A 12,924-nucleotide genomic window follows, 5' to 3' on the forward strand; every position below is an offset into this window, starting at 1 on the left:
GCAGCCGAGAAACATCTGCATTCTTTTCATTCTCTTGGTTGTAGTCACGTCAGTTAAACTTGATTTACAAAGGACAAGAAACGGCAGCCTTACTAATACTGTTAGGGGAAGTGGAAAAAAAGGATATTGAATATTAATTGCTTGTGAAAATCATTAGTTCTCTCTGATGACATGAAAAAGTTAAATTTGTAAATGCGGTATCACTTGTATTTGCCAGCTCTTCCTGTGGCATTTGTGTGGTTGGCGTGTTGTTTCACTCCGCGGTGTTACTCAGGAGCAAAGCCGTGGTTTCAGAAGAGCACTGGTGACTGTTTTAAAAGCCTACAGCTTTTATCTGACTCTTTAATTCCCGCGAATCGCTCAAAACTCTATTCTCACTGCTTTTCTCCTCTATAGTTTCCACTTAATATGAGTTGTTTGCATACTTTCCTATGTCAGATCGTGTGCCAGTGGAAACATGTGGGCATCTCGAAGATCTGGGTCAGTGTTATGAGTTGCTGAAATATGAACACAGGTTCAGAAATAATTCAGTAATTCAAAGGCATCTGACAAAAGAAACTTCTGTTTGAAGTGCTTGTGGTATAGGGCCACTACTCTGATTACCTTAACGATTATTGTTTACTTTTAACAATTATTTGTAGAGATTGTTAAAAGAAATCAGAACATAGAGAAATGCCCGTTACAATTATCCACATAATACTGTTCAAACTAATTATTTTGACCAAAAACCTGAGATATTCAATTAGTTTTTGACAACCAGACTGCAAGGCTGTCAAGAAACAGGTTAGGTACACGTTACATAGCATTGGAACATTTATATCCATATCTTGAAGATTGATAGCACACAGTCGAACATGCATAGGGCAAGTGCAGGAAGTAGATGACCAGCTCCAGTTTGCTACTTATGCAGCATGTAATCTGAATGTAGCGTAGGACACAAAGAGGTTGCATTTAGTCTCTTAATTTACAGTGGGATAAAAAAGTATTTAGTTAGCCCCCGATTGTGCAAGTTCTCCTACTTAGAAAGATGAGAGAGGTCTGTAATTTTCATCATAGGTACACTTCTATGAGAGACAAAATGAGAAAAAAAAAATCCAGGAAATCACATTGTAGGATTTTTAAAGAATTTATTTGTAAATTATGGTAGAAAATAAGTATTTGGTCAATAACGAAAGTTCAACTCAATACTTTGTAACATAATCTTTGTTGGCAATGACAGAGGTCAAACGTTTCCTGTAAGTCTTCACCAGGTTTGCACACACTGTAGCTGGTATTTTGGCCCATTCCTCCATGCAGATCTCCTCTAGAGCAGTGATGTTTTGGGGCTGTCGCTGGGTAATACAGGCTTTCATCTCCCTCAACAAATTTTCTATGGGGTTGAGGTCTGGAGACTGGCTTGGCCACTCCAGGACCTTGAAATGCTTTTTACGGAGCCACTCCTTCGTTGCCTGAGTGGTGTGTTTGGGATCATTGTCATGCTGGAAGACCCAGCCACGTTGCATCTTCAATGTTTTCACTGATGGAAGGAGGTTTTGGCTTAAAATCTCATGATACATGGCCCCGTTCATTCTTCCCTTAACACGGATCAGTCGTCCTGTCCCCTTTGCAGAAAAACAGCTCCAATGCATGATGTTTCCACCTCCATGCTTCACAGTAGCTATGGTGTTCTTGGAATGCAACTCAGCATTCTTCTTCCTCCAGACACAACGAGTTGAGTTTTTAACCAAAAAATTCTATTTTGGTTTCATCTGACCACATGATATTCTCCCAGTCCTCTTCTGGATCATCCATATGCTCTCTGGCAAACTTCAGACGGGCCTGGACATGTACTGGCTTAAGCAGGGGGACACGCCTGGCACTGCAGGATTTGAGTCTCTCTCTGCGTAGTGTGTAGCCTTTGTTACTTTGGTCCCATCTCTCTGCAGGTCCTTCATCAGGTCCCTCCGTGTAGTTCTGGGATCTTTGCTCACCATTTTCATGATCATTTTGACCCAACGGGATGAGATCTTGGGTGGAGCCCCAGATCAAGGGAGATTATCAATGGTTTTGTATGTCTTCCATTGTCTTACAATTGCTCCCACAGTTGATTTATTCACACCAACCTGCTTGCCTATTGTAGATTCACTCTTCCCAGCCTGGTGCACAGCTACAATTTTCTTCCTGGTGTCCTTTGACAGCTCTTTGGTCTTGGCCATGGTTGAGTTTGGAGTCTGACTGTTTGAGGCTGCAGGTGTCTTTTATACAGATAATGAGTTTAAACAGGTGCCAGTAATACAGGTAACGAGTGGAGGAGAGAAGACCTTCTTAAAGAAGAAGTTACAGGTCTGTGAGAGCCAGAAATCTTGCTTGTTTGTGGGTGACCAAATACTTATTTTCCACCATAATTTACAAATAAACTCTTTAAAAATCCTACAATTTGATTTCCTGGATTTTTTTCTCATTTTGTCTCTCATAATTGAAGTGTACCTATGATGAAAATTGCAGACCTCTCTCATCTTCCTAAGTCAGAGAACTGCACAATCAGGGGCTGACTAAATACGTTTTTGCCCCACTGTACAATGGGTGTGTTTTGAGTGTAATGTGAATTAAACCAATCGTGTCATTTGTCATTCGGTTTAAGAGCTGGATACACTGAAACCTGGCACATTGATATTTTGATGGCAGATTCAGGTGGGAGGTTTTCTGGCAAGGAAACAGAGCCGCGCACAAAGTATTTAAAAATTACTTCTCAAATTTGAGAAACTGAACAAATCAAAACAAGGAATTGTAGACTTAGTGGCCATCAGGACCATGCGATTCACAGCAAGTCTTCATAAATCACATGCAAATAAAAGTTCTGGTTTACATGTGCCTGCTTGAATAAGTCCAAATGTCCCATCATGCCAACATTCCCATGTAAATGTGTAGCTTATATATAAATGTCAGATGTCTGGGTATGTAGCATGTCCGCCTGTGATTGGTCCATTGCTTAGCATCAGTAACCACAGCATTTGATTCATTATGATAAGTCAAAGGGAAAGCAAAAATGTCAAGAGTTCACATGAAGGCATCGCCAGGTACCCTACTGGTATTATATAAAACAGTAAACGCAAAACATGTTGAAAGATGCCAATGTGGCCTAAAATAAGAGGTTCAGTGGTCCTCCCCTGTATATAGATCAGAATCTAAAATTTCAAAGCAGAAAATGTTGCTGACATAACTTTTACAGACCTAATCACAAGAAACTTGGCATTTTCTTCCTGATAAGCATCTTAAATCAGAACCTGTTATCACATATCATTGATTATTATTTGTTTAATTGTTCATCTTTGTTTATTACTAAGTTTGCCTTTATGCAGGTTATTAGCAGCTGCAGTTTCACACTTTTGGTGCTAATCCTTCCAGAAAGGTTTCAGATGACCGAAACTGCTTTCTTAGTAGTGTGCTGCAGGTGTTCAAGTAGCTGTAACTTTGCATGTACGTTGTTGTGTGTAACTTTTACACTTGAGTATTTGCCGTTGTACTGTAGTCGCTGTGCTCTGGGTAGTTTCAAAGTCATGCAAGAAAAGATAGCAGTGTTTTCTCACTGGTTCCAGTGTGTTTGGTGTGTCGGACAAAATACTGACAGATGGTGTGGGCGGAGGTCAAGAGGTTGGCTGCAGCTAATTGCCAGCATGCATTCCAGCGCAGCTCGGGCACACTGGATGTGACTAGGTTTCGAGAGCCGACTTTCCAACATGCTGTCTTTTAGCCCTATGACCCCCAGCTTGGCATCCAGGCCAATCAGTTTCCCCTTTCCCACTCCTGGATATACATTTTGGAACTCGCCCAGACGCTTGGGGGAATAAGGTAGGCCCCACTCCAGCCCTTCTTTGCCCCCCCACCCCAGTCTCCACTAACCCTCCTCTGTACACAAGTACGTCATTGTTCTGAGTCCAGGCAGAGTTAGCCAGGCTGTGGCAAGCAATGCCAGCAAAGGCCCTGAAACAAAAGGCAATGGGTAAATATTAATCAGCAAGCAAAACCAGCACCAGCTCTTTCATAAACTACAAAAAAAGTAAATAATATCTTTGCACTGGTTTTCTGATAGCTCTACATCACATTTTGTGCTACTGAACTCATCAAATTTCCATTCATTTCTGCACTTCCCCCTATTTCTGTAGCCTCCTCTTCCTCACCTCGCATTGCCCCGGACTTGGAACAAGCTAGACCCCAGACCAGTGGAGAAGAGGAGCTGCAGCTGCAGCTGGCCTTGGCTATGAGCCGAGAAGAAAGCGAAAAGGTACCAGCTGCTCAGATAACTTGCACACACTGACCTTCTACTAAGCACAAACCCTTCTTCCTTGTAGCAGGTGCACCTGGAAGAAATGGCTTTCTTAGCCTTGTTTGGTGCGTGCACATCATTGTGGCGAAACACTGGTCATATCATTTCTAGATTCTCCATTTCCCGGAACCTTTAACAGGGAGTGATATCATCTAGTGCGTCTCTGAGGGGGTCAGTAATGGCACTTTGACCAATCAGTGAGAGTCGGGCTTAAAAAGGGAGGAGGCCGCTAAGAGAGTGAGAAGCCAGACAGGATATGTGCATTGATCCTCAGCGCCCATATTCAGTCTCTAAGACCTGGGCAGGCTTCATACTCTGATTTCTGTTCATTTAGTCTGGAAATATTGCTACAAATTTGTTTATGCACTCATAATAAATTGTTGATTTTGATGGTCAAACTGAGCTCCATCTCCAAATACCCACGAATCACCTCTAATTATTGTATTTCAAACCTCACTCACTCACTCATCTTCAACCCCTTAGTTCAAGGGTCGCGGGTCGCTGGAGCCTATACCAGCAGCCATAGAGCGCGAGGTGGGGTATACCCTGGACAGGATGCCAGTCTGTCGCAGGGCCACATATAGACAGTGGTGGGCACAGATAACCAAAACATTAACATCGATAACAGATAATCAGATAACTGAAAAGTTATCTGTGATAAAGATAAACCACCAAAAAATGTATCGGAAGTTACAGATAACTGATAAATTCCATATTGTCTCTGGTACATTTGCAACTACTAACAACCTGAATTTGAGTTTTAACACCAAGATCGCTTTTGGAAGCATCAAAAGACCCAAACACTGAGCCAGCACTTCTATGTTTGAACATGCTGCCCCCTGCTGGAAGCAGCCACAAAGCCAGTTCTCTACCAATAACAACACTCCGTTCAGGTGGAGGTCTTGAAAAATAAAGTCATACTGATTTATGGTTTTGTGTGAATATTGATAGAATAACTCCATTAATGTCAGTTCTGTCATTTGTACAAAGTTAAAATATAACACATATCTTTTAATGTTGAATAATGCACTAATTCTGAGGTTTTGTAACAAACACAGACAGATCGCAAAGGATTCTGGGTAAAAGTGCCTCTGCTAAACACTGATTGGTTCAGTCATTCATTATGTAAACCAACACATTAATGTGACGTGTGTCGTGTGTTGGTGTTTACAGATAAATGTGCTTTTGTAAAATATTCCATTTTTTTATTTGTAAAAACAGGCATTTTTATGGAGCCCTGGAAGTGTCATCGCAAAATGTTTTGCATGTGGAGATGTGGATGTGCGCATGTTTTATTAGTGCTGTGCACACGTTTTATAATGTTGTAAAACGTGCACTCAGTATTGTCTTGACACATAAATGTTGGCTTTACACTGTGCGAGTTTTGGCCCTTTTCAGATGATTTTTCATTTGTGCGAGAATTTTTTGGACCGGGTTTCAGGTTAATCGTGCGTCTTGCATCGTGTAGTGTACATGGAGTAACAAGCTGCATTTAACATCTCATGACCACCTCCTGATCACCGATCGTATGGTCAAATGAAAATCAAACCTGCTTGATATTATTCTGGTCTGGCTGCTGAAGAGCTACAAGCATCCAACCGCTCGCACTGTGCATGTGCAAACACTGCAGAGCTGTCTTGTAATGTTTTTTTGTTGTTGTTTTGTTTTTAAACTTAATTTGTAAAAAAAAAAAAAAAAAAAAAAAAAGCCATTTGCAAAGCCAAAAAGTTGATTTGACAACCATCTGATATAACCGGGGTCAAAATAAATAGAACACTGCCATCTACTGGTGCTCAGACGCTTAGTACTTAGGGCGAATACTGCTATGAACACTACTGGCCAGTAGATGGCAGTAGAGGCCTTGAAAACTTGCCAAAACAAAATCCCAGATAATCCATGTCTGCTACATTTAAGATGTGTGGAATTTAACAAACCCAAATACAATAACATCTGTAAACCCAGAGAATATATTCACTAGAGTTTTAGGCACTAGAGTTTAATGCTGCTGTTCGTGGAGCCTGAACAGAGTGTCTGAAATGCATTTGTCCTGTCGTGAACGTACTGAGATTAGACTATCCTACCCATAATGCACTGCTGGGCACAGCATGTGCTCACAAAACATTACAAATTAGCACATTACTTTAAAACTAAAACATTATCTGATATTTTTACTTTATAAAACTTCAGACATGACAGTAATTTTAAATAACTTGTCCAAAATTAGTTTGATTAAAATTTGAACCATAAGTTAAAAATGTATGCCTCTGGATGACTTGGGTGATATTGCCAGTGTATCAGTATGATATTAAAGAAAATATATATTTTTTTGTGACCAGTTCTCCTTTGCCTGCAGAGGATAAAGTGGTTTCTTCTGAAAGCAGCTCTCTTCTGTTTGCAGAGGGTAGAACTATACATCTCTTAGGAAACCTTTAACAGATAGGTCTCAACTGATTTTAAATTTTAAAAATGTTTTGCTGCAGTTCAGCTTGGTTTACTACATTATCGGTCTAAAAGTTATCGGATGACAATTTATCGGAAGATAATTAGTCCGATAATGGTTTTTAAAGTTATCTAAAAAGATAATCCAATAATGAAAACATTATCTTCAATAATTATCTGTTATTGGATTATCGGAAGTGTGCCCACCACTGCATATAGACAAACAAAGACATTCACACCCACCCGCACACTTATGGACAGTTTAAAGATTCCAATCCACCTAATCTGCATGTCTTTGGATGTGGGAGGAAGCCGGAGCACCTGGAGAGAACCCACGCAAACATGGGGAGAACATTTAAACTCCACACAGAAAGGCCACAGGTGAGAATTGATCCCATGACCTTCTCGCTGTGAGGCAGCAGTGCTAATCACTAAGCCACCATGCTGCTCAATGGTACATAGTTAAATTTAATATAATGATCCATGTAAAAATGTATTTCCTACAGTGGTGGGCACAGCTAACCAAAAAGCTAGCTTCGATAACAGTTAATCAGCTAAGTGAAAAGTTATCTTTTATAAAGCTAAACCGATAAACCAACCAAAAATTTATCAGAAGCTACAGATAACCGATTACTTTCAGTATTGTTTCCAGTACACTTGCAACTACTAACAAGCTGATTTTGATTTTTAACACCACGATCGCTTCTGTTAGTATCAAAGGCGACCACAGACCTAAACGATGAGTCAGCGCTTCCCTCTTTGAGCCCCCTGCACACTACTGGAAGCTTCTGTTTATTATATAGCTTCCAGCACCAAAGCAGTTCAGAGAAGCAGCGAAGCTCAACTCTCTACTCAATGGCAGTGTTGCCATGAGGCGAAGGTCTTAGAAAATAAAGCAGTGCTGACTTATGGTTTGGTTTATAAATAAAATTAATGCCAATAGAATAACTCCATTAATGTCAATTCTGTCACTTGTACAAAGTTAAAATATAACATATATCTTTTAATGTTGAATAATGCACTAATTCTGAAGTTTTGTAACAAACACACACAGATGCCAAAGGGATTATGGAAAAATGAGCCTCCACTAACACTGATTGGTTGACTCATTCATTCTATGTAAAAACCAACACGTTAATGTGATGTGACGTGTGTTGGTATTTAAATGTGCTTTTGTAAAATATGCCATTTTAATTATATGTAAAAAATAAAAAAAAAGCAAGCAATTTGTTTAAGCCATAACTAAGTCAAGTTGTGATTTGACAATGTAACTGGGATCAAAATGCATAGAACACTGCCATCTACTCGTGCCCAGATGCTCAGACCCTTACCCCTTTGCGTACAGGTTTTTTTTGTTTTGTTTTTTTAGCGCTGCAGCTCTGCGGTTTAAACAACAGAATCCATGACGACAATTGTAAATGAACATTATACAACCAAAATGTATATTTTTTTCTTTAGCTGCAGCAAGAGGCTGCAACAACTATCAGGCATGCAAAGAAATATAATTTACGGGATATCTCAATACTTAGGGTGAATACTGACATGAACACTACTGGCCAGTAGATGGCAGTAGAGACCATAGAGCAAACAGGAAAAAAATTTAAAACAAACACAATAACAAGTAACAACGTCTATAAGCCCAGAGAATATATTCATGAGAGTTTTAGGCACAATATACAAAGAGTTTAATGCTGTGTTGTCCGTGTGGAGCCTGATCAAAGCGTCTCAAATGCATTTCTCCTGTCGTGACTGTACAGGGATTACCCATAATGCACCACCTGCACACAGCATGTCCACACTAAAACCTTCAAAATTAGTGCAGTACTTTAAAACTAAAAAATATAGCTGATATTTTTGCTTTATAAAACTTCAGAAGTGACATTAATTTAAATAACATGTCCAAAATTAGTTTTGTTAAAATTTTAACCATACGTTAAACCTGTATGCCTCTGGATGACTTGGGTGATATTGCTGGTGAGTTGGTATATATCAAGAGGAATTATCTTGTGACTAGCTATTTTTTAATTGCAGAGAGAAACCAGTTCTTCTCTGTTTACAGACAATAGTGTTTTTTTGACTACAAAATCCTTAACCGATAAGTGCTGAAATCAATGATATCAGGCTTAATAAAGGTTTTTATCTGTTAATGCTTGATTCACTTCACCTGCAAAAACATATTAGCGATCTAAAAATTATTGGACCAAAATTTATCAGAAGATAATTGGCCTGATGATGCTTTTCAAAGTTATCTGAAAAGGTAATCCGATAATGAAAATATTAGCTTCAATAATTAGCAAAACTGTGCCCACCACTGATTTCCTAAAGTTGAACCAAAGGCAAGCAGGATATATAAAATATGTACAACCACTTATTGCCCTGAGTATATACAGCCAGTTCCATAATTGCGGGAACATTGACACGTTTTCTAATTTTGCCTTTGCACACCAACACAGTGGAGTTGAACATGCAAACTCCACACAGAAAGGTCACAGGTGGGAATTGAACCCATGACGTTCTTGCTGTGAGGCAACAGTGCTAACCACTAAGCCACAGTGCTTCCTGCATTTCAAAACTTCAAACGTTCATGTGCATCCCTTAAACCCTTTTTGGTGTTGATTAGTCTTCTTCCTGAACCATTTCTGCTTGGCCCTAGCCCCCTCCTACAGTGGATATTGATGAACAGACCCAGCTCCAGCTCGCTATGAGTCTCAGCAAGGAGGAGGCCCAGAAGGTACAAACTCAGTGGGGCCAGAGATTACACTTCCCTCTTACCCTTCCTCCTGTTCCTCTCCACTAAAACAAGCCTCCTGGTCCAGTTTTTATATCCTACTGAGAAACAACTGCATGGTGTACTCACAGTCTGTCCTCCCCTCCCTGGATTTCATCTATGGCCTCACTCACTCACTCAGTGCAAAAATAAAAGGATGTGCAGCTTTCTCCAGTGTACAAAGACTAACCGTGCTGCCTCCTTCTGTTCCACTAACCACTCGAGGTTTCTTTCTCTTAAGCAAGTTGTATGAGATGTCCATCACATGCACTAGGACCTCTTCTGATGTATTTCCAGGGAAGGACAAAGAGAATTTTCACTTTACTGGTGGAAACGCATTATGATAACATATATATATATATATATATATATATATATATATGAGGTCTGTGAGAAAAGTATCGGCCCTTTTTATTTTTTTCAAAAACCATATGGATTTGAATCACGTGTGATTGCATCAGCCAAGCTTGAACCTTCATGCGCATGCGTGAGTTTTTTCACGCCTGTCGGTTGCGTCATTCGCCTGTGAGCAGGCTTTGTGTGAGCAGTGGTCCACCCCTCTCGTCGGATTTTTATTGCGAATAACCAGAATCCATCTGAAATCCACCTGAAAGCCATCCTGTGAGACCACCACGGAGGTGTTTTTGTGCCACGTAATGAACTGCTCCGTGGCTCGTCCCTCCACTTTTCTTTCCATGAAAAAAACTCCTGTAACAGTGGAATGTGCCGAAAAAGTGCTTATGTCCACATCTCCTGCCTTATTGTGAAAGTCAGACGAGGTCCCGGATCAACAAAGCCTTCACATTGGAAATGATCTGGTTGTTTGAGCATGTCGATCGGCGCTGGGAGCGTGCCGCACTCTCAGCAGTTGTGGGCCATCCTTAAAGCGGCAGTAACACTCCTTAATCTGTATAATCCCCATAAAATCGTCCCTGAAAGCCATATTAATTTTCCGAATGGTGTCCACCTGGAGGTCTCTCACAGTTTCTGGGAAAAAATTGATGCAGCAAAGCTCCAAATCGTTCAGACATTTATTCGCAATAAAAAACGACGAGAGGGGTGGACCAGTGCTCACACAAAGCCTGCTCACAGGCGAATGACGCAACCGACAGGCGTGAAAAAACTCACGCATGCGCACGAAGGTTCAAGCTTGTCTGATGCAATCACACGTGATTCAAATCCATATGATTTTTGAAAAAAATAAAAAGGTCCGATACTTTTCTCACAGATCTCGTGTATATATATATATATATATATACGAGGGCTGTCAATAAAGTAACGGTCCTTTTTATTTTTTCAAAAATTATATGGATTTCATTCATATGTTTTTACGTCAGACATGCTTGAACCCTCGTGCGCATGCGTGAGTTTTTCCACGCCTGTCGGTGACGTCATTCGCCTGTGAGCACTCCTTGTGGGAGGAGTCGTCCAGCCCCTCGTCAGAATTCCTTTGTCTGAGAAGTTGCTGAGAGACTGGCGCGTTGTTTGATCAAAATTTATTCGAAACCTGTGAGACACATCGAAGTGGACACGGTTCGAAAAATTAAGCTGGTTTTCAGTGAAAATTTTAACGGCTGATGAGAGATTTTAAGGTGATTCTGTCGCTTTAAGGACTTCCCACGGTGTGAGACGTCGCTCAGCGCTCTCAGCCGCCGTCGTCAGCCTGTTTCAAGCTGAAAACCTCCACATTTCAGGCTCTATTGATCCAGGACGTCGTGAGAGAACAGAGAAGTTTCAGAAGAAGTCGGTTTCAGCATTTTATCCGGATATTCCACTGTTAAAGGAGATTTTTTTTAATGAAAGACGTGCGGACGGGTCCGCGCGTCGACTCGCAGCCGCCGCGACGCTCCGCCACAGGAAAAACACCTCTGTTGAAAGCCTTAAGGACAAGTTGGAACATGTCCTGCTGTTAAACAATTTCTCATATACTCACTCCACTGAAAGCCATCAAAAGCCGCCTGGATTTTACAAATGGTTATCAACACGGAGGTGTTTTTCCTGTGCCGCCGCACCGCGTCGGCTGCGTCCCGAAGCGCGGACCCGTCCGCACGTCTTTCATTAAAAAAATCTCCTTTAACAGTGGAATATCCGGATAAAATGCTGAAACCGACTTCTTCTGAAACTTCTCTGTTCTCTCACGACGTCCTGGATCAACAGAGCCTGAAATGTGGAGGTTTTCAGCTTGAACAGGCTGATGACGGCAGCTGAGAGCACTGAGCGACGTCTCGCACCGTGGGAAGTCCTTAAAGCGACAGAATCACCTCAAAATCTCTCATCAGCCGTTAAAATTTTCACTGAAAACCAGCTTAATTTTTCGAACCGTGTCCACTTCGATGTGTCTCACAGGTTTAGAAAAAATTTTGATCAAACAACGCGCCAGTCTCTCAGCAACTTCTCAGACAAAGGAATTCCGACGAGGGGCTGGACGACTCCTCCCACAAGGAGTGCTCACAGGCGAATGACGTCACCGACAGGCGTGGAAAAACTCACGCATGCGCACGAGGGTTCAAGCATGTCTGACGTAAAAACATATGAATGAAATCCATATAGTTTTTAAAAAAAATAAAAAGGACCGTTGCTTTATTGACAGACCTTGTATATATATATATATATATATATATATATATATATATATATATATATATATATATATATATATATATATATATTCCCCCATTATTTCCTGTTGTTGCACTAATTCTAATTCCTTCTGCTATTTGACATCTTCACAGCCTGTCCATGCCCCTGCCTCTGCCAATATGGATGAGGACAGCCAGCTCCAGCTCGCTCTGAGCCTGAGCAAAGAGGAACATCAGCAGGTATGGCAACATGGGGGGTGCAAACAAAGAACAATCACCTTCTATTTCTGTCTGCAAAAGGAATACTTGAGCAGATAAGGAAAACTGGCTGGCATCATGCCATTACTGCAATAACTTTTGCTGACTACAACTGCAGATGCATTAAACACTGTGGCAAGTTTACTTTAATGTGCACAAACTACAGCAACACATTCAGACTTGACCAGATTTCAGCCATTTCAAAAAATATATTACAGTTGCTGCACAGTAGTAATGACAGCTGCACTTGGTTTGGATATGAAGAAACCCGGCCGACATTAGGGATGTTTCAAGATGACTCATTCTAATGCCTGGCACCGCCTCTCTCCCTGTGACTGCTGCCATTGGCCCCGGCTCCCCCGTGACCCTCAGTTGGAGCGGGTACAGAAAATGAATGAACAACTGATTTGATCATCGTTTTTATTTATTTTATTTTTTTTTATGTTGAAATTTTTATTTCATCTTCTTAAATGTGAATATTTCCTGTTTTTTTTAACTCTTTTTTCTGACATTGTGGACTAAACAAGACATTATTGTGCTTTGAGAAACACCAATGTTTTTCAGTATTTTCTGACATT

General features: G+C 40.8%; 1 protein-coding gene across 4 annotated transcripts in view; it reads left to right on the forward strand.

Annotated features, from left to right (window-relative positions):
- The window catches only part of epn3a (epsin 3a), a 41,651-nt gene that overhangs the window by 19,927 nt on the left and 8,800 nt on the right, over nucleotides 1-12,924 (forward strand). For 3 of the 4 annotated variants that reach the window (XM_034189485.1, XM_034189484.1, XM_034189486.1), the window contains exons 3-5: nucleotides 4,143-4,261; nucleotides 9,396-9,473; nucleotides 12,242-12,328. In XM_034189485.1, the coding sequence (XP_034045376.1) occupies nucleotides 4,143-4,261; nucleotides 9,396-9,473; nucleotides 12,242-12,328 (284 nt within the window). The remainder of the gene's footprint in view (nucleotides 1-4,142; nucleotides 4,262-9,395; nucleotides 9,474-12,241; nucleotides 12,329-12,924) is intronic. The other variant, XM_034189487.1, reaches the window with a different exon arrangement.

This window comes from Thalassophryne amazonica, chromosome 16 (genome assembly GCF_902500255.1).
Source record: "Thalassophryne amazonica chromosome 16, fThaAma1.1, whole genome shotgun sequence".
Lineage (NCBI taxonomy): Eukaryota > Metazoa > Chordata > Actinopteri > Batrachoidiformes > Batrachoididae > Thalassophryne > Thalassophryne amazonica.